Source organism: Arvicola amphibius, chromosome 10 (assembly GCF_903992535.2).
Source record: "Arvicola amphibius chromosome 10, mArvAmp1.2, whole genome shotgun sequence".
Lineage (NCBI taxonomy): Eukaryota > Metazoa > Chordata > Mammalia > Rodentia > Cricetidae > Arvicola > Arvicola amphibius.
Window position 1 is genome coordinate 71,759,364 of NC_052056.1, and position 25,601 is coordinate 71,784,964.

Sequence of the window (25,601 nt, forward strand, 5' to 3'; positions counted from 1 at the left end):
GCTCTATTTTGGGGGCAGGAAGTGGCTGGTGTTGACTGATGGGGGTGAGGGGATTTCTGGGTAAATTCTTTCCAAGGCTGTGGCGTTCTTTCCAGCTGTGTGAAGACCTGCCGTGCAGAGGCCACCTGTGGGCCTCCAGTGACTGGGTGTTACCTCACACCCTCCCACACCAGTTTCACTTGGAGAGGACCGAAGCAGGAGCTGGGGGCGGAGTAGTAAGGAAAGGAGGGAGGTAGATGAAGAAATGTTTCTAGGGATCTCAAGGACATTGGGAGAGAAGAAAACAGCTAACAGAAGCAAGGATCCTGCCTCTTAGATTGTGTGTGGAACACAGGAAGGGGAGGTGTCCTTGAAGAGACACCCACGGGAACTAGCTGTGTGGCTGCACGCATGCTTAGCATGCATGAGGTCCTGGCTTCATTCTCTAGCACCCAGAACCAGAATAAAGTGAATTTAAACCTAAATAGGTTAAACTCCCAAGGAAGATGCCTTTAAAACTCTCTTTGTCCAGGGGTCTAATAAGTGGGGCCTTTGCCACACTCTGCTACTTTGTAAGTTCTCACTGTGTGGGTCTAGAATCCCAAGTGTGGCTCCCCTGACTTCCCAGGGGTTTCATTGCTGTGGTAACGAAATCCAGTTAACACTGACCAAGAGTAAGAAATCAGATCAGGCATTATGGGATGCATTTGGTCGGCCTGGTCTGTAGTGTGACAGGCTCTTCTAAGCCCAGGTCTTGGGCGAGTTTCACAGCTGCCTTGGCTTTGCTAGGTGCTGAGACCCTGAGCACAGCAGATGGAGGGGCCTGTACTTCAGAGCCAGTGTCTGGCCAGGATGCTTGAGTCCTCTGGGTCTCGGGAGCTGTAGAATGGAATCGTGCTGGTCAACTGCTGCCTCCCGGTTCCGTGATGTGGTTCAAATGAGTTAGTAAATGAATGAAGGTAGAGCTGAGTAGGTTTCTGAGATTCTTAAAATCCTTGAAGTGGGGAAGATCAGAGAGGTTATGGGTGCCTTTAATTTAATTTAATGCCTTCATTTGATTTAATTGATACCTTTAATTTAATAGCACACAGGAAACTGGGGCAGATGGATACCCAGCTGGAGGTCAGCTGCATAGCTAATTCAAGACGGTCCGGTCTATATGATGGAACTTTGTCTTAAAGTCAAGGACTGGGGATGCAGATGGGTGTAGCTTCACGCACAAGGGTTTAAATCCCAGAGCTACCTTTTCCTCTTTTACGCTCCCCGATGGTTTGGTGTTTTGTTGGTGGAGCTTTTCTACCCTTCTGACCTCACCTGTGGGGCTCTTCCCGCGCTGGACCACCCCATGCACCCTGACTGCTGTTCTCAGAGCCACTGCCAGGGTAACCATCCACACTGCGGGAGAAAGCCCTCTGGACTGGAGTGCTGGCTGCAGGATGGGATGCTAACAATGACTCAGCCAAGCACGCCCTGCAGCCCTGAGCCATCCTCTCCAGGAGGGATCAAAGACGGCTTCAGTGATTCATGGCGTGGGGCTGCCAAGCTTCTCTGCTTTTTCTCTCAGGTCTTGATCCTGCAGGCCCTTTGTACAACGGGAAACCTCCTGAGGACAGATTAGATCCCAGCGACGCACAGTTCGTGGACGTCATCCACTCCGACACTGACGGTAACGCTCCTTTGAGAATTGGTGACCCCAAAACGCACAGTCTCCCCCACGGACCTCCTGATGCTATCTTTCCCCTCGTGTGGGTAGTGTGGGGGGTGTGGTCCAACAGCACTGAGGGGGAGCTAGGCCCAGGACCTGATGACGGAGCAGACATGATTTCTCTTTCTCTCACCTTGTGTTTTCCAAGTGATCATCAAATCCAATCAAGCATGGGCTGGCTTGTCCACACACAGACAGCTGGCTTCAGGCGAACAGTTTCAGGGTGCCCGACTCTTTTATCTTCCTGTGTTGAGAGCGCAGTGTCTCCCCACCAAGAGCGCTTTTGACCCTACTCCTCACTCTTTGTAGATTGGCCAGGTCATTTCTGTCTCTCAACTGCCAGTTTCTTATCTGCTATTCCGTACATGCTGGTGTGGCTTGGGGTGATACTCATGGTTGGGTGCCAAGGGCTACATATCAAGACTGTGGCTAAAAAAATAAAAAGGGGTAGATATCCACTATATCCAAATGTTTCCGGGAGGAGCCAACTGGGAACTTTGGGAGGAGGGATGGAACAAAGCAGAGTGCTTATTAATTGTACGCCCTTTTTGTAATACAACTAGCTAAGGAACCGTGAACCTAGGGCAGAGTATGTAGCTCAGTGGTAGTGTTTGTGGAGTGTGCTCCAGCACCAGGAACAAAGGCCAACAAACCAGCAAAGGGCCTGCGAGACGCTTGGTCACTAAGGGTGTTTGCTGCCACCAGCCTGACCACCTGATCACTGATGTCAGGGAGAGACCTTGTTCCCACCACCTGAGTGTGATCACTGGAACCCATCCGATGCGAGGGAGATTCCTCATTCCCAAAGGTTGTCCTCCAGTCTCCAGATTCACACTGGCACATGCGCAGCAAACACACACAGACACTACAGAACAAAGTTTTTGCTTTTTAAAATTACCCTGACTCTGGCCCGTGGGCACTCCTGTGTGACAATCAGTGACTTTATCTCGGAGAACATATCTTCTTGTGGACAGCTCCATTATCACTGTGGCCTTTGCAAAGTAGTCCTTGCTTAGGTGGAGCCTTTCAGCGCTATTTTAAGATGGACAGAAGAAAACAATTGCTTTTTAGTCTTTTTTTCTTTTTCTTTCTTTTCTTTTTTCTTTCTTTCTTTCTTTCTTCCTTTCTTTCTTTCTTTCTTTCTCTCTTTCTTTCTTTCTTTCTTTTTTTTGAGACAGGGTTTCTCTGTGTAGCTCTAACTGACTGTCTTAGACCAGGCTGGTCTCGAACTCACAGAGATCCGCCTGTTTCTGCATCCCAAGTGCTGGGATTAAAGGTGTGCACCACTACTATCCAGCTTGCTTTTTATTCTCGAGAAGTGAGTTTTGTTTTTCAGCGAGGCAGACCCTAAGTTTTGCTTTTCCTAGTGATGTTGAGCCAACCCCAAAGCCTGCCAGCCTCAGCCCTTCATCGAAGTTGCTTGCTCCACTCTCTTCAGCTGTGCTGCAGACGTTGTGATAATGGGAAGCGTGTGTGAGATGCCCGGCTGACACCTGGAGTCTCAACCTGTGAAAACTCTTCACGATCCCTGCAACGTGCTGCACGTAATGTGTGCATTTGCAGATGCATGTCTAAACATTTACTTTTGCTTTTTTCAGAGACTTCCTGCTCTGTATCCCAGGCTGGCCTGCCACTGTGCAGCTGAGGCTGGTTCTAAACTGTCAACCTTTTGGTGTCAGCCTCCTGCTTGAGGGATTGTATGAGCCCTCACACCTCATTTTTGTTAACCTTTTAATAAAACATTTTTCAATTACTTTGGGGTTTATATGGTTAGAGAAAATAAAGTTGCTGGGCGGTGGTGGTGCACGCCTTTAATCCCAGCACTCAGGAGACAGAGGCAGGTGGATCTCCGTGAGTTCGAGATCAGCCTGGTCTATAAGAGCTAGTTCCAGGACAGGCTCCAAAAGCTACAGAGAAACTCTGTCTTGAAAAACCAAAAAAAAAAAAAAAAGAAAAAGAAAATAAAGTTACTACGTTTCTAAGTACCCAATTTTAAAAGTGTTTCCCACCTTTTTTTATTGTCCTAGATCCCAGTCTCTTTGTTTGAAGCAGGGTCTCACTCTTTAGCCCAAGCTGGTTTCAAGCTCATAGCAATGCCCCTGCCTAAGCTCCTAAGTGCTGGTATTGTAAGTGTGAGCTACCACACCTGTCTTAGGTCCAAAGCTTTTATTTTTATTCTTTTATTTCTATGCATATAGGTGTTTTGACTACGTGTATGTCTGTGCACCATGTGTGTGCCTGGTGCACAAAGAGGCCAGAAGAAGGTCTCCTGAGACTGGAGTTACAACCATTGGAGGTGGCTGTGAGCCACCATGTGGGCGTTGGGATCCCAGCCCAGCACCCTCTGGAGTAGTAGCCACTCTTAACCACTGAGCCATCTCTCTAGATCGGGTCCAAAATATTTTAAGATTTTAACCTACTAAGTAAAAACTGTTTCATATTTCACTTTGTGAAGATTCACACAATGCACACTGAAGTTCAGGAATCTCCTGGCAATTAGATCGCTCTGACTAAAGGTAAAGAAGAAACAGGCCATCTGGTCAGCCCTGCAGGGGCCAAGCGCCCAGAGCCTGTCTTTAGAAACAGTGGGATTCCATTCCATCACCATTTTTGTGCTCAGCCAGCACTGACCTACATGCTGATGCAATTTGCTTGCTGCTTTCGAACACACCAGCTGACCGCTTTGGTCAAGACCTTTAAATAGGTATAAGGGCCATGATAGCAGCTACCACAACACAGTCCCTGCCTAACCCTGCAGAGTGTCAGGATGTACAAGGTCCCCATGCAACCCTCTGTGTTCTCTTTTAGCGCTGGGTTACAAGGAACCACTAGGAAACATAGACTTCTACCCGAATGGAGGACTGGATCAACCGGGTTGCCCAAAGACAATATTTGGCGGTGAGTGTCATATGTTATCCTTTGCAAGACAGTAGTTTGGAAAGGCATATTAAAATATCTGATGCTAACAGGTGTGATGATACATACCTGTAACACCAGCACTAGGTGGAGGCAGAAGGATCAGGAGTGTTCAAGCACAGCCATGAGACTCTGTCTCAAAATAACAACAACAACAACAACAACAAAAACCAATAAATTACCTGATATCAATGGGCATTGCAAATAGAAAACAAACTGCCTGAAGGAACAGAGGTGGCAGAAATATGTATCATAAGCACAAATCAGCAAGGTGGAGGACAGCCTAGAGGTGAGAGGAGGGGCAGAGTTGGAATCCAGTCCTCCCTAAGTGCTCTGACTTATTCCTCACTGCTGCTAGAGAAAGGAAAATCATTTTGAAAAGGATGCTCTGGGGGCTTGGGAGCTGGCTCAGAGGGCAAGCGTGCTTCCTGCCCAAGCACAAGGGCCTGAGCTCGGAAGCCAACACCCACACGAAAGGCTATGCGAGGCAGAGGCAGGAGGACCACTGAGGCTTTCCGGATGCCAGCCTAGGGCTGCATTCAGCGAGAGATTCTGTCTTCTCAAAGGAATAGGTGAAGAAAGCTAGAATAGGACCCCGGCTGCCCTCCTCTGGCCACCAGGAGCCTGCACACGTTGGTATATGCACACCTCCATGTGCAGATACACTAACATGCTACACTGACGCGTTTGGAAAGAGCTAAAGGTGATCTATACAGAATGGCATTGGCATAGCGCCACATTGGAACAGCAAAGTGTTTGAAGCTAATACAGCTGAGATGATGTAAGTGGGCTTAACCACATGACTGAGCACCAAATCCTGTCCTGTGCGACAGAGTGACCACATGGATCCCCTGCATCGTGACTGACACCTCGGGCTCTGCTAGAGGAAGTCCTACAAAGCAGGGAAGCAGAAAGCTCAGTCCAGTTTGATTCAGGTGCCTCATGCATCTTCCTCTTGGTCCCAGTTTGTCCTTTGCTGCCTACCGTGGGGGCTGAACTGAGCATTGAAAACAGAAACTTTGATGTTGCAGCACTCGGTGCCCCACCCCCAAGCTGTCGCTCACAACCACAGTGCCTTTTTCCTTGGTTTACTGCTTCCTATTTAGACCTAACCATATTTATTATCCACCCTGGGGCTCAGTTCTTTTCTGGAATCACACCGGCAGCTCCCCATCACCTCCAGGTCTTCTGTTACACACCTTTGCGTCACCAGCCTCCAGCTGCACCATAACATCATGACACCCACTGAGAAAGAGTTCTGCCTCTGCCTCTCCCTTCCATCACCTGTTGTTCAGTCCCTCTCGGCTGCAGAAACAGAACCCAGCCACCAGGGAGCTAGCATGAAGGCTCCTTGAGCCCCTCGACCCTTAGGTTTCTGTCATGGTGGTCCCATTGCTGTCTGGAAGCATTGTTAAGGTCAGGAATGCCTGGTACCTTCTTGCCAGCCCTTGCTGCCATTGTTACTTTTGTTGGCTCTATAGGGGCATCCCTCCTACATCTACACACAGATAAACTAGACTTAACTTCCACACGCTCCTGTCAGTCACTGAGCTATGGCTGTGAAGAGATACCATGACGAAGGCAAGGAAGCGTGTCACTGGGGGCTCGCTTACAGTTTCAGAGGCATGGTCCATTATCCTCATGACAGGGAGCACGGCAGCAACTATGCGTGGCACTGGAGAAGGAGCTGAGAGCTATATCCTGAGCCATAGGCAGAGAGAGAGAGACTCTGGGCTTGGCGTGGGCTTTTGAAGCCTCAAAGCCCACCCCCAGTGATGTACTTCCTCCAACAAGGCCACACCTCTGTTTTTTAAGCTGTACTGTTCTGATCTCTGGCATATCCTCAGCCCCTACCACAGCATCAGAGAACACATGCCTCTGAGTATTTGCTGAGCAAGCGAATGAGACAGCCAAACTCATATCAGGATTAGGAGTTGGCTTAGTCTGCATGTCCTTTTGTTTTGTCCCCCTGAATTCTCAAAAACGTTTGTGGTCCTGGGTTGTACTGGCCAACAACTCACTCGTTTTCAGAGTGAACATGAAACTTGAGAGCTGTTTTGCTACTGGGAGATGGCAATGTGGAGAACATGTTTAGACATGAGTTTCATTGTAGGTTTCATAGAGGCCACACCTCTTAGTCCTTCAGTTGCTTTCAAACAGTGCCACTCCCTGGTGACTAAGCCTTCAAATAGATGAGCTTATGGGGCTGTTCTCTCTCAAACCACTGCACCATTAGAGAGCCGTCTTGTTTATCCCCACCTTCCCCACCTTGTCCAGAGGACCACTATTTCCTTTCACCCTCTCTGCTGGCCTCCCCAGCCCTCTCCTTCAAAGCTGCCCCCCACCTCGCTTCCCTCCATGGAGTCACTCCCCAGTGACCTATTTTCCTGATGGTTTTTCTTCTTTGTTTTTCACTTTCTGGGTGTGTGGATCTGCAGGCCAGAGATCCTCATCAAATACCATTTCTCAGGAGCCATCCAGCTTGTTTTTTAAAGATAGGGTCTAGGAGCTGATTACCTTGTTTTGTTTTTATTTTAATTAAATTTATTTCACATCCCAATTGCAGTTTCCCCTCCCCCCTCTTCTCCCATTCTCTACCCCCCCCCCCCCCCCCCCCCCATCCAGTCCTCCTCTGTTTCTGTTCAGAAAGGGGCAGGTCTCCCATGGGTATCAGCAAAGCATGGCATATCAAGCTGCAGGAAGACTAAGCACCTCCCCTTGTATTATGGCTGGGCAAGGCAACACAGTATGAGGAATAGGTTCCCAAAAGCCAGCCAAAGTGTTAGGGACAGCCCTTGCTCCCACTGTTAGGATTCCCACAAATAGACCAAGCTACACACTGTCACATACATGTAGAGGGCCTAGGTTGGTCCCATTCAGGCCTGGTTCAGACTCTGTGAGCTCCTATGAGCCAGGCTAGTTGTTTCTGTGGGTTTTCTTGTGATGCCTTTGACCCCTCTGGCTCCTACAATCCTTCTTCCCTCTCTTCAGCAGGATTCCCCCAACCTGGCTGTGGGTCTCTGCATGTGTTTCCATCAGTTACTGGATGAATGCGCTCTGATGACAATTGGGAAGTCAACAATCTATGAGCATAGCAGAGTATCATTAGGCATCATTACATTGCCATTTCCCTATCCAGTTGTGTTTGGTTCTGTCCTAGGTCTCTATGCCATTCAGCCTTTGGGTGCTGGCCCTCCAGACAGTGTCAGGAGCAGGCTGACCCTCATGGCGCGAATCTCAAGCTGGGCCATTCATTGTTGGGCCACTCCCACAATCTCTGGGCCACCCTTACCCCCCAGCGTATCCCATAGACAGGACAGACTGTAGGTGGAAGGTTATATGGCTGAGTTGGTGTCCCAGTCTCTCCACCGGAAGTCATGCCTGGTAACAGGAGATTGCCAGCTCAGGCTGCATATCTGCGATTGCTGGGAGTCTTAGCTAGGGTCGTCCTTGTAGATTCCTGGGGGGTTCCCTTGCACCAGGCTTCTACCTAACCCCAAATGCCCCTTTCCAGTCATCTCTTTTAGAACTCTCCTCCTCCACCCACCCCAAACCAATCCCTCATGTTCCCACCCCCACCCACTACCCTCTCCACCCCACCCACAAGATCTCTTCTGTTTCTCTTTCCCAGGGAGAGCCATATGTCCCCTCCACTTGGGCCATCCTTATTACCCAGCCTCTCTGGGTCTGTTTACCTTGTTTTTGTAATTGCTTATTGTCATTGCTCGCTCTCTCTCCCTCTTTGTGTGTGGTGTGGTATATGTGTGGTGTATGATATGTGTGGTGTAGTGTGGTGTGTGTTTTCTGTGTGGTGTATGTGTGATGTGTGTGTTGTGTGTTGGGTTGTGTGTGTGTAGTGTGTGGTATGTGTGTGTACATTTTTTGTGTATGTGGAAGTCAGTCAGAGGACAACTTTTCAGTCTCTTCTCTTCCCCTTGCCATTCTTTTTGTGTTTCTGCTGCACTGTGTCTTCTAGGCCAGCTGGCTTGTGAGTTTCAGGTAATCCTCCTGTCTCTGACTCTCATAGGTTGCAGTAGCCTCGCATCACCTTTTTAAGTTTTAGAGATCAAACCCAGGCTATTAGGCTTCTGCAGCAAGTACTGTTGCCCACCGAGATCCACACCCTTGTCTCGAGACAAGGTCTCCTTCTAGTTTGGAGCTCTCTGATTAGGCTAGACCCGCTGGCCAGTGAACCCTGGAGACCTGCCCGTCTCTGCCTCTCAAGTGCAGGAATTATAGTGCACATCACTGAGAAGCCTGGCTCTTTTTACTTTGTCTTTTTCGAGACAGGGTTTCTCTGTATAGCAGCCCTAGCTGTCCTGGAACTAGCTCTTGTAGACCAGACTGGCCTCGAACTCACAGAGATCCACCTGCCTCTGCCTCCCGAGTGCTGGGATTAAAAGCATGAGCCACCTCTGCCCAAAGCCTGGCTCTTTTAAAATGTGGGTTCTGGGATCTGTCTCCGGTCCTCCGGCTTCCGTGCACACACTCTATCATCTGGGTTGTTTTCCTGGCCCCTTTCTTTTTTCTTCAGTGTCTTCAACTTAATTAGCTTTCTGGCAATAACCCAGAAGGATCTGATGGCCCCTGAAGCTTTGCACATCCCCTTTTCCTGACGGACGTGTGCGGTCAAGGGGCTTCTTTCCTGCTTCCACCTTAAGCTTCACATGAGCGCCCACATCCTTAGTTTCTATACACATCATTTTGCTGGTGGTGACGTCAAATTCATGGACTTTTCCCAGCTTGGTCTTCCAAAGATTTCCCTCCCCTCTTCACTCCCTCTCCTAGGTCCCACTAAGCCTGGTCTCTGTAAAATTCTCCCTTCTCTGCTTTCTGTGACATCAGCTAGGACTAGCCTTTCAATGGCTCCCTCCCTGAGAGTTCTTTGAGTGACACTGTCCCCAGGTTGAGTCACAGGTAAGTTTTCTTCTTACAGTCCCTTCCTTGAATATTTAATTGGTTTTTCTGGCTTCAGATTTTGCTTTGGAAATGAGAAGAGTTGCTGGGAAGCACATCTGGCCTGGATGCCACCTGCCAGGCCCATGCTTTCCAAGGTCTTTCTTAGATTGACTCACTTCGTGCAGCCGCTGCCTGTTGGTGCCCATGTTAGGTCCATTCTATAGAGACTTACAACCCAGGCTCAAGCCTTTTACACACACACACCCCTCCTACACATACAACTAGAGTTTACAAATGAGAGAAAACACGAAATTTGTTTTTCCGAATCTGGCTTGTTTGGCTTAACACAATGGTCCAGTTGCATCCATTTTCATGCAAATGTCATGATTTTATCATCGAGTAAAATTCCATTGTGTATGTGCGCCACACTGTCTTCATCCGCTGATCCGCTGATGGACCTCTAGGCTAGTGTTGCATCTTGGCTGTTGTAGCAAATGCTGTACAGGTGTCTGTGGTCTATTGCCTTTGACCTGAGTCCTTCTTTGTGAATACACTCAAGAGTGGTAGTTCTAATTTTAATTCTCTCTCTCTTTCTCTTTTGTTATTTTTGAGACAGGGTCTCACTATGTAACTCTGGATGTCCTGGAACTCACTGGGAAGACCAGGCTCACCTTAACTCCCTACAGGCTACCTGCTTCTGTCTCCCTAGTGTAGGCATTGGAGGCCTGCACCCCCAATTTCAAGTCTTTTGAGAAACCTTCATGCTGCCTTCCTTCCCTGGTGGCTGCAACAATTTTCATTCTCACCAATAGCGTATGAAGATTCCTTTTCCAGTATGTCTTTACCATTCTGTTATTGCTCCTCATTTATTAACTGTAGCCATTCTGTCTGTGCATCCTGTGACTCAGTGAAGGTGTCACCGAGAACTAAGGCTTCCTAGTAAACTTCAGGCTTGGCCCTTGGTTCAGACTTTTGAGATGGTGAATTCTTTTCATTTCTTTCTCTTTTATTACTGTTGCCATGGCTTCCGTCACTATGCTAAATAGGAGCAGTGAGCGCCGGCGCCCTTATCCAGGTCCTGAGCTAGGTCTTTGAAGCGCTGACTTTTCCTGTGTTGTTGACCTTCCTAACCTATCATTTTACCAATCAGTTTCTTTGAACCCAGTAGTTGAAAAGTTATGGTCTTCTGGAGGAGTCAGGTTGCCCCTAATTTTTCTTGTTTCTTGTGATTCTGTGTTGTGATTTGTACACCTGTTGTTTGGATATTTCTTTCAGTTTTAGTTGGGGATTTTCTCATTGAGTTCCCTATTCTTGAGGGCTCGTTTCCCAGGACCATGCAGTTATAACAGGAACAACATTACACTGCAGAAGACATATGCTGAAAGTCTAGGAACATATCACCAATAATGCTAAACTGAAAATGGGGAAACTGAGGTAGAAGGTGATTCTGGGAAGGTCTACTGCTTCTGTCCCCATCAGGGACCTTCATAGTTGGAGCCATGGTCAGCATGACACCTACTTTTTTTTGTGAGACAGGGTTTCTTTGTGTAGCCCTGGCTGTCCTGGAACTCAGTCGGTAGACCAGGCTGGCCTCGAACTCAGAGAGATTCACCTGCCTCTGCCCCGTGAGTGCTGGGATTAAAGGCGTGCCACCTTGATACCTTTTCAGTGAATCTTTCATCTTTTGTCCACTTTTTTCTTTCTGAGTTTCTGACATTTTCTTTCTCTTCTTGAAATACAGTATATTTTTAGTCCCCCCCCCTTGAGACAGAATCTCTTGTAGCCCAAATTGGCCTTGAACTCACTACATGCCTGAGGATGACCTTGAACTCCTGATTCTCCTGCCTCTCCCAACTGTTAAATCGGTTAATGACTAACTGATTTACATTTTTATTGCATTTTTAAATATATATGAGAGTGGTTGCTTGTGTGCCAGATGTTAGAAGATGTTTGCGGAACTCAATTCTCAAGTCTCTCCTTCTGCCCTGTGGATCCCAGGGTTGGAACTCAAGCCATCGGGCTTGGTGGCAAGTGTCTTTGCCTGTTCAGCCACCTTGTCAGTCCCAAGTTGCTCTGTAGCTAATGATTTTGATTGACATCCTGACTTTCTGGTACCCATCTGACCAGGACTGCCAGTGCACATGGATGCCAACCTGAGCAGCTAACATAGCAGCTGCTTAGTCTATGAAGCAACCCTACAAAATTAGACCAGGGCTTTGGGGTTCTTCAGATTCACAGATGTGTTGGGGGCAAGGAGTGACCCCAACTCCTGTACCTCCTCTAAGTCAGCAGTGTTTGGGGCTGGTCCTGAGTTGCTCCAACACTGGGTTTACATGCATGTGTGTGTGTGTGTGTGTGTGCATGTGCCCATATGTGTACGTGTAGAGACCAGAGGGTGTTCTCATTGGCTGCGCTCCATCTTGTTTTTTTGAGACAGAGACTCTCACTAAACATGGAACTTCCTCTGTAAGCTATCCTGGCTGGTCAGCAAACCCCTGGAAGCCACTTGTCTCCCCATAGCTAGTGCCAAGGTTACAGACCCATGCTGCTCTGCTTGGATTTTACATGGGTGCTGGGGATCCAAGCTCAGGTTTTTATTCATGTGTTGAGCCATCTCTCTAGCCCCCCTCCCCTTTAGTGATGCTGGAGATTGGATTTAGAGCCTCGTACATACAAACTAAGCAAGCATCGTACCAGTCAGTGCTGCTTCCCTCCACCACCTGGAAGTGTGTGTGTGTGTTGTGCATGACAGCATGATTGTCTATGGAGGCCAGAAAAGGGCATTGGATCCTCCTGGAGTTGGCAGTTGTGAGCTGCCAACATGGGGACTGACATTGAACTGGGTTCTTCTGGAAGAAACAGCAAGCACCCTTAAGCAGTAAGCATTCTCTCCATCCCCCACCCCGACCCGAGGTTTGCCTTTGTTTTTACAACAACCCTAGTGCATTTTGCTCTCCACCTTGCTACTGGCCGTCGTGAGTCCCTGTCTGTGGTTCTCATAAGGAGTAAGTGGAACTGAGCTCATGGAAGCTTTCCGCGCAGCGCCTGGTGCTCAGGAGCTGGGATTGGGTGTGGTGGGCGGTGTTTGTGTCAAAGGAGAAATGTGCATCCGGTAAATGCTGCATGCAGCTGCTCTTGGCTCCTTTGTCATCAAGGCATGAAGTACTTCAAGTGTGACCACCAGATGTCTGTGTTCCTGTACATCGCATCCCTGCAAAATAATTGTTCCATCAGCGCCTACCCCTGCGACTCATATCGGGATTACAGGAATGGCAAGTGTGTCAACTGTGGCATTGGGCAAATGGTGTCCTGTCCCCTCCTGGGTAAGGCCAACAAGTTCCCATCTCTCATGGACAGTTCATTTTTGTAAAAATCTTAGAGTCATTTTACTCTCTAAAAATTCATCTCAGTTTGTATTTCCTAAAGTTTTATGGAGTCAGCTTTATTTATTATTTGAGATAAGGCCTTGCTGTATAGCTTAAGTTGGTTTGTGCTTACTCTGTAGCCTAGGCTGGCCTTGAACTTGAGACCTTGCCACAGACTCCAGAGTAGCGAGTATTACAAGAGTGTACTACCATGCTAAACATTATAACCAACTTTTCCTGGGCAATTTGTTTTCTGAACTACTCTAGACTTGAATTATAAAGAGTGTTGGGTGCTGGAGAGATGGCTCAGAGGTTAAGAGCACTGACTGCTCTTTCAGAGGTCCTGAGTTCAATTCCCATAACCTCTTAGTGGCTCACAACCATCTGTAATGAGATCTGGTGCCCTCTTCTGGCCTGTAGGGATACATGTAGGCAGAACACTGAATATATAATAAATAAATCTTTTTTAAAAATAGAGTGTTAGGTTAGGGCATGACAGCTCAGCAGGGAAGATTGAGAGTTTAAGGCTAGTCTGGGCTAGTCTGGGCTTTTTCAAAAATAGCATTAAAATCACACACACACACACACACACACACACACACACACACACACAGCCAAAACATACAACAGCTAGCACGTACCCCGTGTTCTAAGAACAAGCTACATTGGATTCCACACTGAGGTTGTTGCAGTCCTCCTAGACTTACTATTCTGTCATGGTGAAGAAGACACTAACGGGTTTGCAGGCTTCCCCAGGCTTTGCCTAGCCAACTCCTGCTTGGACAAAAGCACACAACTCTCCGCTGGGGAGGCTGAGCTAGGGACCCAGCCCAGGGCTGAGCCTTGCAGAGTGGTCCCTTCCAACAGGTTGTGTCTATAAAGGCTTTCTCTCTATACTCTGGTTCCTGTGTCCACATGCAGGGATCTGGCGGGGAGAAGATACTGTAGAGACCACAGAGACATTTGCCAGAGTTAGAGGAAATATTCTAGGTGGTCAGGACTTCAAGACTGGTTGGCTAAGAAGATGTTTCCTGACAGATGGAAAGAGGCTTCACTATGCATTGAGACCTGCAGGGAGACATTCATCTGGGAGAGAGAGAGAGAGAGAGAGAGAGAGAGAGAGAGAGAGAGAGAGAGAGAGAGAGAGAGAGAGAGACAGAGAGAGACAGAGAGAACTATGTGTATTGCTTGGGGTAAAGAGCGAATAGTTTGCATTGTGAGACCTTGAGTCCTAGCTTCAGAATGAAGCAAACAAGACCCCGTTGCTTTGTACAAGTGATTAGGGATGCTGTTTTAAGTGGGACTCTTCATCTGGCTGAATGTTGAACATGAATGCAGAGCTGAAAACTCTCTGTGTGTCCAGCATGTGCCACTCGCACTCCCTGCTGAGCTACTGAGGGCCAGTTCAGGGGAGCGGTCATGGTAGGGTCCTTCTGTCCTTCAGTTCTTAAGATGGGGACAGCCAGCAAGATGTAAGAGCACTGACAGAATGTTCCCAGTGGCCTCTCCTGTCCTCACAGTAGGGGCCGGAGATGGAGCGAGAGAGAGTTGTAAACTGTTCTCACATCCTCTGGGACTTTCATGTTTCTGTAACACACGCTGGTGTTTCTGACTTGTTTCGTAGGCTACCATGCTGACAGTTGGAAAGACCATTTGCTGGACAAACACCCTCCGATGATGAAGGCATTTTTTGACACGGCTGAGGAAAAACCGTTCTGCAGTGAGTGGTGAACGTGTGTTGTTGGTTCTGTCCGACCCTGGCATTCTGGGGGAGGACTGGGTCTCAGCTTTCTGGATGCTTCCTGGTAGATAGAGCTTGGTGTTTGGAGCTGAAAGGGCACAAGACCAGGACAGTGTAGTGAGGAGGACGAGCAGGCCGGCTTTTTGTCCTGCCTGGCTCCCGCACAGCTAGCTTAAAACCCGAAATAACAACACACAAACCGTATTTATTTAAACACTGCCTGGCCCATTAGTTTCAGCCTCTTACTCACATCTTGACTAACCCATATCTAATAATCTGTGTAACACTACAAGTGGTGTCTTACCGGGAAAGATTCAGCACGTCTGACCTGGCGGCTGGCTCCATTGCGTCTGTCTCGCTGAGGAGAGGCATGGCATCTGATTAACTTCCCTCTTCCTCTCAGCATTCTGTTCTGTCTACTCCACCCACCTAAGGGCTGGCCTATCAAATGGGCCAAGGCAGTTTCTTTATTAACCAATGAAATCAACTCAAACAGAAGACCCTCCCACATCAGGACAGCTTCTGTCCAGAGCAGTTGTGTGACCTCCTCTTTGAGTGTCTCAGGCCAGTTTGGTAAATGGAGCCAATCATGCCAGTCTTCTAGGTTCTTAGGACTGAAGCGAGTCTGAGTCACAGTACTAGCACCCTGGGGACAGTCACTGTCAAAGAGGCATGAAGTTGGGGTCAGGAATAAACAGATGAATGCCATACTTGAATGAGTTCTGTTCTATACTGGGGCCTACCTCTCACAGATCCTTGGCCTGTGAATATTTCTTTTTATTTTAAACAATATTTTAATTTATTTTATCTGTCTCTCCTGTATTCCTTCCACAAGCCCCTCTCCACTCCCCTTCTCCACTTGATCCTCCCATACTAGCCCTCCCCATCCAGATTTATCTATTGTATTTGCTTTTTGTAATAGATTTATCTGTTCCCTCTAATCCCTTACTCTATGTGTTCCTTCTGTGGTTCTATGGATTATAGCGTGGTTATCATTGATTTAAGAGCTGATATTCACATATAAGTGAATACATAACATATTTGTCTTTCCGGGTCTGGAATATCTCACTCAGGATCAGGTTCTTCTAGCTCTAGCCATTTGCTAGAAAATTTCGTGATGCCATTTTGTTTTAACGGCTGAGTAGTACTCCATTGTGCACAATGTACCACATTTTCTTTACCCATTCTTCTGTTGAGGACATCCAGGTTGTTTCCAATTTCTGGTTATTATGAATAGAGCATCAATGAACGTAATAGAGCAAGTGTCTCTGTGGAAGGATGAAGCATCTTTGGGTATATGCTTGAATGGTACAGCTGGATCTTGAGGTGGATCAGTTCCCATCTTTCTGAGGACCACCATACTGAGTTGCACCTGTATAAAGCACCTGTATAATTGCACTCCTACCCACAATGGAGGGTGTTCTTACTCCACATCCTCTCCAGCATGAGCTGTTACTTGTTTTGTCCATCTTGGCCATTCTGACTGGTGTGAGATGGAATCTCAGAGTCATTTCGATTTGTATTTCTCTGATGACTAAGGATGTTGAGCCTTTTTAAGAGTTTTTTTTTTTTTTTTTTTTTTTTTTTAGCCATTTGAGGTTTTCCTATTGAGAATTCTCTGTTTAGATCTGTACCCCATTTTTAAATTGGGTTATTTTTTCTTGATGTCTAGTTTCTTGAATTATTTATATATTTTGGATATTAGCCCTCTATCAGATGGGAAGTTGGTAAAAATCTATTCCCATTCTGTAGTCTGCCACTTTGTCCAAATGCCAGTGTCCTTTGTCTTACAGAAGCTTTTCAGTTCCATGAGGCTCCTTTGCTAACTGTTGTTCCTAGTGCCCGCTCTATGGTGTTCTGTTCAGAAAGTCTTTTCCTGAGTCAGTGTGTTCAAGGATACTCCCTTCTTCTCTTCTATCAGTTTCAGTGTATCTGGTTTTATGTTGGTCTTTGATCCATTTGGAGTTGAGTTTTGAGCAGGATGATAAGTTTGGATCTTTTTTTTGATTTTTGTACATGAAACCATCCAGTTTGACCAGAGTATTGGTTGAAGATGCTGTTATTTTTCCAGTGTGTATTTTTAGCCTCTTTATCAAAAATCCGGTGTTCATTGGCGTGTAAATTTTGTCTGGGTCTTCAATTCAAATCCATTGATCATCCTGTCTGTTTTTGTGCCGATACCATGCTGTTTTTGTGCCGATACCATGCTGTTTTTGTTACTATAGCTTTGTGATACTGCTTGAAGTTAGGGGCAGTGACACTTCCAGCAGTTCTTCATTGTTCAGATTCTAGCTATGCTGTTTTTTTTTGCTTGTTTGTTTTTGTGACAGTGTTTTTCTATATAGCCCTGGCTATTCCAAAACCCTCTATGTGGTCCAGGTTGGCCTTGAACTCAGAGATCTGCTGCCTCTGCCTCCCCGGGTGCTGGCATGAAAGGTGTGTACCACCCCATCCAGCTCCTATCCTGAATTTTTGTTTCTATACAAAACTGAGAATTGTTCTTTCAAGGTCTGTAAAGAATCATGTTGGACTTTCGATGGGGGATTTCATTGAATTGTAGATGATTTTTAGTAGAATAGTCATTTTTGCTATGTCCACTCAATCCACAAGTATGGAAGATCTCTCCATCTTTTGATATATTCTTCAGTTTCTCTTGCCAGTGACTTGAAGTTTTTATCAAACAGATCTTTTACTTCTTGGTTAGCAGGTGTCCTGCAGCAGAGCTGGGGATGGGGCTGGGAGATTGGACACATAGGGATGGAGGGGAGGTGAAGATCTGCAGTGAGCAGTGAGCCTACCTGCTTCCCAAACAGGAGTGGCCTGGGGGCTCCCAGGGAGTTGGCCTGTGAACATTTCAAAGCTTCCCACATATATAGGTGTAAAACACTGCTCCAGAGGGCTAGAGAGGTGGCTCAGTCGTTAAGGGCTAGGCTTACAGCCAAAATTATAAAACTGACACAGAAATAAAATATTCACTGATAATAAACCACAAACAAGTTTGTTTAAAAATAATTATTACATATATTATCATTTATTAAAGACAAAAGCAAAGCTGCATTCTGATGCGCTAGACGAGCCTGCTTGTTTTCCACAAGGAGCTAACCCTTGGCTAAGTATCTACCGCTGCTTCAGATAGGCTGTCACTGTTGTCTCACAGAGAGTGACAGCATTCTGACTTCATAATCATCTGTGAGAATGCTGCTTTGCAGAGTAAGCAGAAAAGTGGCAGCAGGTATTTCAGAAATTGTGGGGAATTCTGTTCCTATCCCAAGTCAGAACTCCTTTAATGGTTTTTTTTTAAAAAAGATTTATTTATTTATTATTATGAATACAATACTCTGCCTGCATGTGTACCTGCACCCCTGAAGAGGGCACCAGATCTCATTATAGATGGTTGTGAGCCACCATGTGGTTGCTGGGAATTGAACTCAGGACCTCTGGAAGAAGAGTCAGTCCTCTTAACCGCTGAGCCATCTCTCCAGCCCTCCTTTAATGGTTTTTTAAAAAATATTTTATCTGTTTATCTATTTTATGTGGATGAGTATTTTGCCTGCATGTGTGTCTGTGTACCATGTGACCAGTGCCCGCAGATGCCAAAAGGGGGTTCTAGATCCCCTGAAATTGGAGTTAGAGACATTTGTGAGTCATCATGTGGGTGCTAGGGATTGAACCCTGTCCTTTGGAAAAGCAGACAGTGCATTTAACTTTCGAGCCATCACTCCAGCCCTTGCTTTTTTTTTTTTTAAAGTGGTGTGTGTGTGTGTGTGTGTGTGTGTGTGTGTGTGTTTGTGTCCCAGAACAGTATGTGGGTAAAGGTTAGAGAGCAACTTGCAGGAATCCATTCTTGATCAAATTCAGGTTGTCAGAACTGGCAGCAAGTGCCTTTTCCAGTGAGCCGTCTTGGCCAGCCTCTGACAGTGATTTTCTAAAACCAAACACAGTACCATCTAAAGCTAGCCCAGCGTGGTACTGACCTGCTGAGAAATAATGGCAGGAAAACATTAAAATTCTCCATAATTCGAGCACTGTCTGCAGAGCAACCCCACACAAAATGATAATAAGTTCACTTATAACACCATGAGATTATTTGGTGGGGTTTTCTTTGGTAACTGGATTATAGGGTCCTCTAGCATGAACTTTTAGTATGAGTCACAAGTTGAACAAGCCCAGCAGCTTTTTCTTGCTCTTCTCTTTGGTACAGATGGCATGCGTGGTGGCAGAGTTCATCTGTACCAAAGAGAAGAGCAAGAAAAAGTAGAAAAGTCTGCTGCGTGCAGCTTGGTCTGGTGGCCCACACCTGTAGGTCGTCCTCGTCTACATCGTGAGTTTGAGGGACCTGGACTTGAAAAACAACATTAAAGAGAAAAGAAAATTCCTTCCTGGGTCTTTGCAGAGAAACTATAGAGGAAGAAAAAGGGATCTTGGCCTTTTAGACCTGACCCTACTGGGGAGCATTGGGATACCTCTCTTATGGGGTTCTCTCCCTGTTTCATAGTGTATCATTATTTCGTGGACATTGTATCTTGGAACAAGAACATAAGAAGAGGGTTCATTACAATCAAACTGAGAGGCGAAGATGGAAATATCACAGAATCCAAGATTGATCAGTAAGTTGAGCGCCAAGCTTGAGTTGCCAATTGAGATGATCTTCTCGCTTAGCAGTCTATACCATCCTTCGTGCTACTGAAGGCAGCAGGGACTCTCGCTCACGGGCTGGCCCTGTCTCTTGCTCACCTTGGTTTTCTTCCGGTGCAATCGGTATAGTGGCTTTCTTCCCTTTCTCCCTCCCTTCTTTATCTCTTCCCGCCCTCCCTCCTCTTTCCTCTTTTGTGTGTCCTCCCTGTCTTGCTTTTCTTCCTTCTCTTTTTATTTTCAGCAACTACACGTTTAAAATTAAAAAAAAAACCCACCTATGCCTTCTGTGAAAGTTCAAGCCGTGAAGTTCTGGGCCGAGTGCTGACTTAGCTGCACAGGTGGAACACACCTGTAATCACAGTGACTTGGGAGGCGGGGTCAGCAGGACTGTGGAGAGCGTGAGGCTAATCTAGGCTACACAGGGAGTGTAAACCAGCTGGCCTCATAAGTGTGACCTGTCTTAAAACCCAAAATGGGCTGAACGCTGCTCAGCAGTTAACAACACTGGCTGCTATTGCAGAGGACCCAGGCCCAGATCCCAGCACCCATGCAACAGCTAATAATCCACAACTCCAAGTCCAGAGCAGTCCATGTCCTCTCCTGTCTTCCAGAGGTGTCAGGCATGCACACAGACAGGCATGCAGGCAAACACCCCATACATATAACAATATCCCCAAGAAAGGAATGTGTAGACTTAAGCATTTTACAGTTTGTGTTTGTGTGTGTATGTATATATCTCTCAGAACTTTAATCATATGCCATAAATGCATATAATTATGACTTGGCAATAAAAATAATCTTAATTTAAAAACATAGAGGAATATACAACATAAACATGTAAATTTATGCTAAGGAGTTCTTGACACATTCTGTTTCTCTTTTGTTTTAAAGATTTATTTATTATGTTTGTATGCCTGCATGCCAGAAGAGGGCACTAGATCTCATTACATATGGTTGTGAGCCTCTATAAGGTTGGTGGGAATTAAACTCAGGACCTCTGGAAGAGCAGCCAGTACTCTTAACTGTTGAGCCATCTCTCTGGCCTCCCAGATTCTGTTTTTAAAACGTCTTATATTTTGAAAAAAACAACAACAACAAAACAAAAACAAACCACCCACATTTTATCAAACAGTTCTTGGGCAAGTGGTCCTGGGTTGTAAAAGAAAGCAGGCTGAGCAAGCCACCGAGAGCAAGCCAGTGAGAGGTGTTCTTCCATGGCCTCTGCCTGCCTCTGTTCCTGCCGTGCAGAGTTCCTGCCTTGAGTTCCCTCAGTGATGGGCTGTGATCAGATGTGTAAGCTAAACACACCATCTCCTTCCCAAGCTGTTTTCGGTCATTTCTATTACAGCAACAGGAAGCAAACTAGGGCAGTGCCTTTAAAGATGCATCTTGCATTTACAATGGTCGCTTTCGGTTTTTGAATGAAGGGTGTGGCACACACTGCTTAAGGGATTTCTAGACCTGCCCCTATGAGTTGCTGCTACCATGTGCTCTACATATGAAGAAACTGTGGCTAGGGAGCTGAGTGGTTTGGTCAGTGTGAGTGTGGCAGGGCAGCAGGCCTGTCCACCAAGTACCTGCGTCACTCTATGAAGGAGTCTGCTCCTCCCACGGAGCTACCACCCCCACCTCCTGGCACTGGAAGTTTGTGAGTTGTTGTGTTTTCCAGGGTTCCCCACTGACTCGTTTCAGATCTGATATCCCCACATATACAGAGGGCTAGTATTTCCTGGAAGAACAACAGTAGGAAGGGCTTCATGAGGAAGACTAGCCTCAGATGTATGGACTGTGGATTAAGATGAGGGAACCTGAACAGATCTGACCTAGAATACTGACTTTCAGAGTACACAGCACCTAAGGGGTCTGGAAGATACTGTGTGGTCACACACAGGAAGCAGGAAGAACAGGGATCTGACCAGATCCATGTGTTCATGCCAGCAACTGCTTTCATGTTTTCCTTACATGCACCTGAGAACTTTAATTTTTACTAAGTGAATCTTGATCAAGTGTGAATCCCTAAATTTGAATTTTAAAATATCTTTTTGCTTGTTCAGAGACAGGGCTTCATATAACCCAGGCTGATCTTGAACTCACTAAGTAGTCCAACCTGGCCTTACCTTCTTGCCTTCACATCTCAATTAAGATCAAGGCCTCGGGCCAGTGAGTTGGCTCAGTGGGCAAAGTCAATTGCTTCTAAGCCTGATGACCTGTCATGGTGGAAAGAGAAAACCAACTTCCCCCACAAATTGTCCTCTCACCTATATTATGTCATGCATGTGTGCACCGTACACAGAGATAAAGAGGGTGAGCTAGACAGACAGACAGATGGATAGATACATGACAGATAGATGGTTGGATAGATAGATAGATAGATAGATAGATAGAGGATAGATAGATAGATAGATGATAGATAGATGATAGATAGATAGATAGATAGATGATAGATGGTAGATAGATAGATAGATGATAGATAGATAGATGATAGATAGATAGATAGATGATAGATAGATGATAGATAGATAGATGATAGATAGATAGGTAGATGATAGATAGATAGATGATAGATAGATAGATAGATGATAGATAGATAGATAGATAGATGATAGATAGATAGATGATAGATAGATAGATGATAGATAGATAGATGATAGATAGATAGATAGATGATAGATAGATAGATGATAGATAGATAGATAGATGATAGATAGATGATAGATAGATGATAGATAGATAGATAGATAGATGATAGATAGATAGATGATAGATAGATAGATAGATAGATAGATGATAGATAGACGATAGATAGATAGATGATAGATAGATGATAGATAGATGATAGATAGATAGATAGATAGATGATAGATAGATGATAGATAGATGATAGATAGATAGATGATAGATAGATAGATGATAGATAGATAGATAGATGATAGATAGATGATAGATAGATGATAGATAGATGATAGATAGATAGATAGATAGATAGATAGATAGATAGATGATAGATGATAGATAGATGATAGATAGATAGATAGATAGATAGATAGATAGATAGATGATAGATAGATAGATAGATAGATAGATAGATAGATAGATGATAGATAGATAGATAGATAGATAGATAGATAGATAGATGATAGATAGATAGATAGATAGATAGATAGATAGATAGATAGATAGATGATAGATAGATGATAGATGATAGATGGTTAGATGGATAGATACATGACGGATGGATGGTTAGATACATGACAGATGATAGATGGGTAGATAGATAAATAAATAGATGGAAGTGTAGATGGAGCGGTGGGGCTGTGTCCTGCCATCATCCGGCTAGCTTTACCCAAAATAATTGCACGGAAACTGTATTCTTTTAAACACTGCCTGGCCCATTTGTTTCAGCCTCTTATTATCGAATTCTCACATCTTGCTTTAACCCATATTTAGTAATCTGTGTAGCACCATGAGGTGGTCGCTTACCAGGAGAGATCTTAACCTGTGTCCATCTCAGAGAGGAGAAGCATGGCGACTCACTATGGCAACTGCCTGAAGCGTCTCCCCAACTCTGCTTCCTTTCTCCCACAATTCTGTTCTGTCTACTCTGCCTACCTAATTTTCTGTCCTCTTAAAGGGCCAAGGCAGTTTTTTTTATTAATCAATGAAAGTAACACATAGACACTCCTCCATCATGGAAGAATGGATGGACAGACAGATAAATTATAAATGTAACTAAAAACAATTGTCCATTAAGAGCTAAACTTTAAGAAAGAGAAAAGACAAACACAAGAAGATGACCTTAGCCAGGAATCATGGTACGACCTGTAGTATCTGCAAAGCTGGACTGGAGGATTGCAAATTCAAGGACCACTTAAGCCAGGGAGTGAGTTGAAGGTAGGCTGGGCACCTTCGTAAAATCCCATCTCAAAGACAGGAGTCAAAAGCAGACTTGGGAGGCTCAGTGGCAGACAGCTTGCATGAATGGCTCAATGGGCTTGATTTCCAGTATTGGGAGGGAGGGAAAGGGAGAGAAAGTTGGAGCCTTAACATCTTTACTGCTTCTTTTACATTCCATTTTTAAGGGGTGAAAGAATATGGAGTTAGAATTAATGTCTGGACTCAATTTAGATGATCCCAATTTTGTTGGTAACATCAAATATATAATAATCAGAAACCCCGGTGGTCCTCAGACATCTCTCTCTGGGGAGGTTCAGCACTGTTCTTATTCCCCTGGGAATCTGGGAAAGGAAGCCACAGATAACTGACGAGCAACCTGGGTTTGGGGCGATGGGCTGGCTCCACACATGTCTCAGATGGGGATTAGGACATCACACAGGTGCTTGTTACCCCAGCCCCACTCGAATCTAAGGCTTCACGGAGTGTGGCAGGGCTGGAAGAACTCTGAGCTGGGTTTCATCTCCGCATGGCCGCATACAAGCTCTGTCACATGGAGAACCTGGACTCCACAAGCAGCTGTGGGGATGTGCTGGAGATTCGGACACCGTCTTAACCACAATAGACAGGCAGAGTACCACGCTTACCCAGTGTCACTTTTGGAGGTCAGTAGCTTCATTTAGGCAGTCCTACAGACTCAGGGGCCTTCGCTCACAAAAGTCAGCTTGTGTAGGCAGAGGGACCAAAGGGTCACCTGCTGGGTAGACGCGGAGGCTGGAAGCAGCTCTCTCGTTAGCAATCTACAATCATTTTGAAACGCCTTTTCTTCCTTCCAGTGAGCCATCGACCTTTCAGAAGTACCATCAAGTGAGTCTGCTTGCAAGATTTAATCAAGATCTGGAGAAAGTTGCAGAAATGTCCTTGCTGTTCTCCACAGGTTCTGTGGTAGGCCCAAAGTACAAGCTCAGGGTCCTGCGAGTGAAGCTGAGGTCGCTGGCGCATCCAGACAGGTGAGCCGCAAGCAGGCGTAGCAAGTTCCCGTTATTTAGCTTTCTTCTCTAGTCCTTCCTCCTACCCACCACCCTCCCTTCCTTCCATTCTTTATGAGACAGGGTCTTACGATGTAGCCCAGGCTGGCCTCAAACCTGTGGCAATTCTCCTGCCTTAGATTTCAAAATGATGAATTTCTTTTACTTAAAAATTTAGGGTACTTGCTGGGTGGTGGTGGCGCACACCTTTAATCTCAGCACTCAGGAGGCAGAGGCAGGCAGATCTCTGTGAGTTCGAGGCCAGCCTGGTCTACAAGAACTAGTTCCAGGACAGGCTCTAAAACTAGAGCAAAACCCTGTCTCGAAAAAAAAATTTAGGGTACTGTGCCAGGCAGTGGTGGCACACACCTTTAATCCCAGCACTCAGTAGGCAGAGGGAGACGAATCTCTGTGAGTTCAAGGACAGTGAGTTCTAGAACAGCCAGGACTGTTACACAGAGGAACCCTGTTTCAAAAAACAAACAAAAATTTAATGTACTAAAAAATGTTTAGCAATAAAAGATTCTTTAAAAGGTATTCACTGTATCTTACAACAGGGCCTTTTAATTAATTGATTAATAATTTTTTTCCGGGCCTGGTAATGTAGGTCCATATTCCTAGCTAATCTGGAGACTGTGTGTCAAGGGGATCAAAAGTTTAAGGACTGAGGAGTTCAAGACAAACTGGGAAACTTGTCCAGACCCTGTTTCAAAAACAAAAAGGAAGAACCAGGGAGTGGTGGCTTCTAATCCCAGCACTTGCAAAGTAAAGGTGGGAAGATTGGGAGTGGAATAGAGGACCTGGGTTGGATTCCTAGCACCCTTGTGGTACCTTACAGCCATCTAGAAACTGATGCCCTCATCTGACTTCCACGGGTACACAGGATGCCCATGGCATGCTCACAACATGCATGAAAGCCTAACACTCATGCACATAAAATAAAATAAAATCCTTTTTGTTGTTGCTGTTGTTTTTCTTTTCAAGGCAGGGTTTCTCTGTGTAACATCTCTGGCTGTCCTGGAACTCACTCTGTAGACCAAGCTGGCCTCGAACTCACAGAGATCCTCCTGCCTCCATCTCCTGAGTGCTGAGATTAAAGGCATGCACCACCACCACCACCACCACCACCACCACCACCACCGGGCTATAAAATAAATCTTTAAAAGAAAGAGTGGAATAGAGTTAAACGAGACTCCACACCCTGCTTTCTTGGGTGCAACTGCCGTTCCTAGCCATCTGCCTGTTGGTTTGAAGCAACTGCTCTGCAACCCCACTTCCACCCCCACCCCCCTATCAGGGGACTTTCCTGCCTAGACTAGGGGGCTTCTGACAGTTCACTAACAGGGCTCTTTGCTTTCCCCAGGCCTCACCTGTGTCGGTATGATCTTGTCCTTCTGGAAAATGTTGAGACATTCTTCCAACCTATTCTGTGCTCCAAGTAG

The 25,601-nt window shown here is 45.9% G+C and overlaps 1 protein-coding gene across 1 annotated transcript in view; it reads left to right on the plus strand.

Annotated features, from left to right (window-relative positions):
- Window positions 1–25,601, plus strand: part of Liph (lipase H) — a 49,415-nt gene extending 23,814 nt beyond the window's left edge. Inside the window, exons 7-13 of the mRNA XM_042055827.1 lie at window positions 1,544–1,645; window positions 4,493–4,582; window positions 12,655–12,822; window positions 14,489–14,584; window positions 19,101–19,212; window positions 23,968–24,141; window positions 25,523–25,601. Coding sequence (XP_041911761.1) covers window positions 1,544–1,645; window positions 4,493–4,582; window positions 12,655–12,822; window positions 14,489–14,584; window positions 19,101–19,212; window positions 23,968–24,141; window positions 25,523–25,601 — 821 coding nt within the window. The remainder of the gene's footprint in view (window positions 1–1,543; window positions 1,646–4,492; window positions 4,583–12,654; window positions 12,823–14,488; window positions 14,585–19,100; window positions 19,213–23,967; window positions 24,142–25,522) is intronic.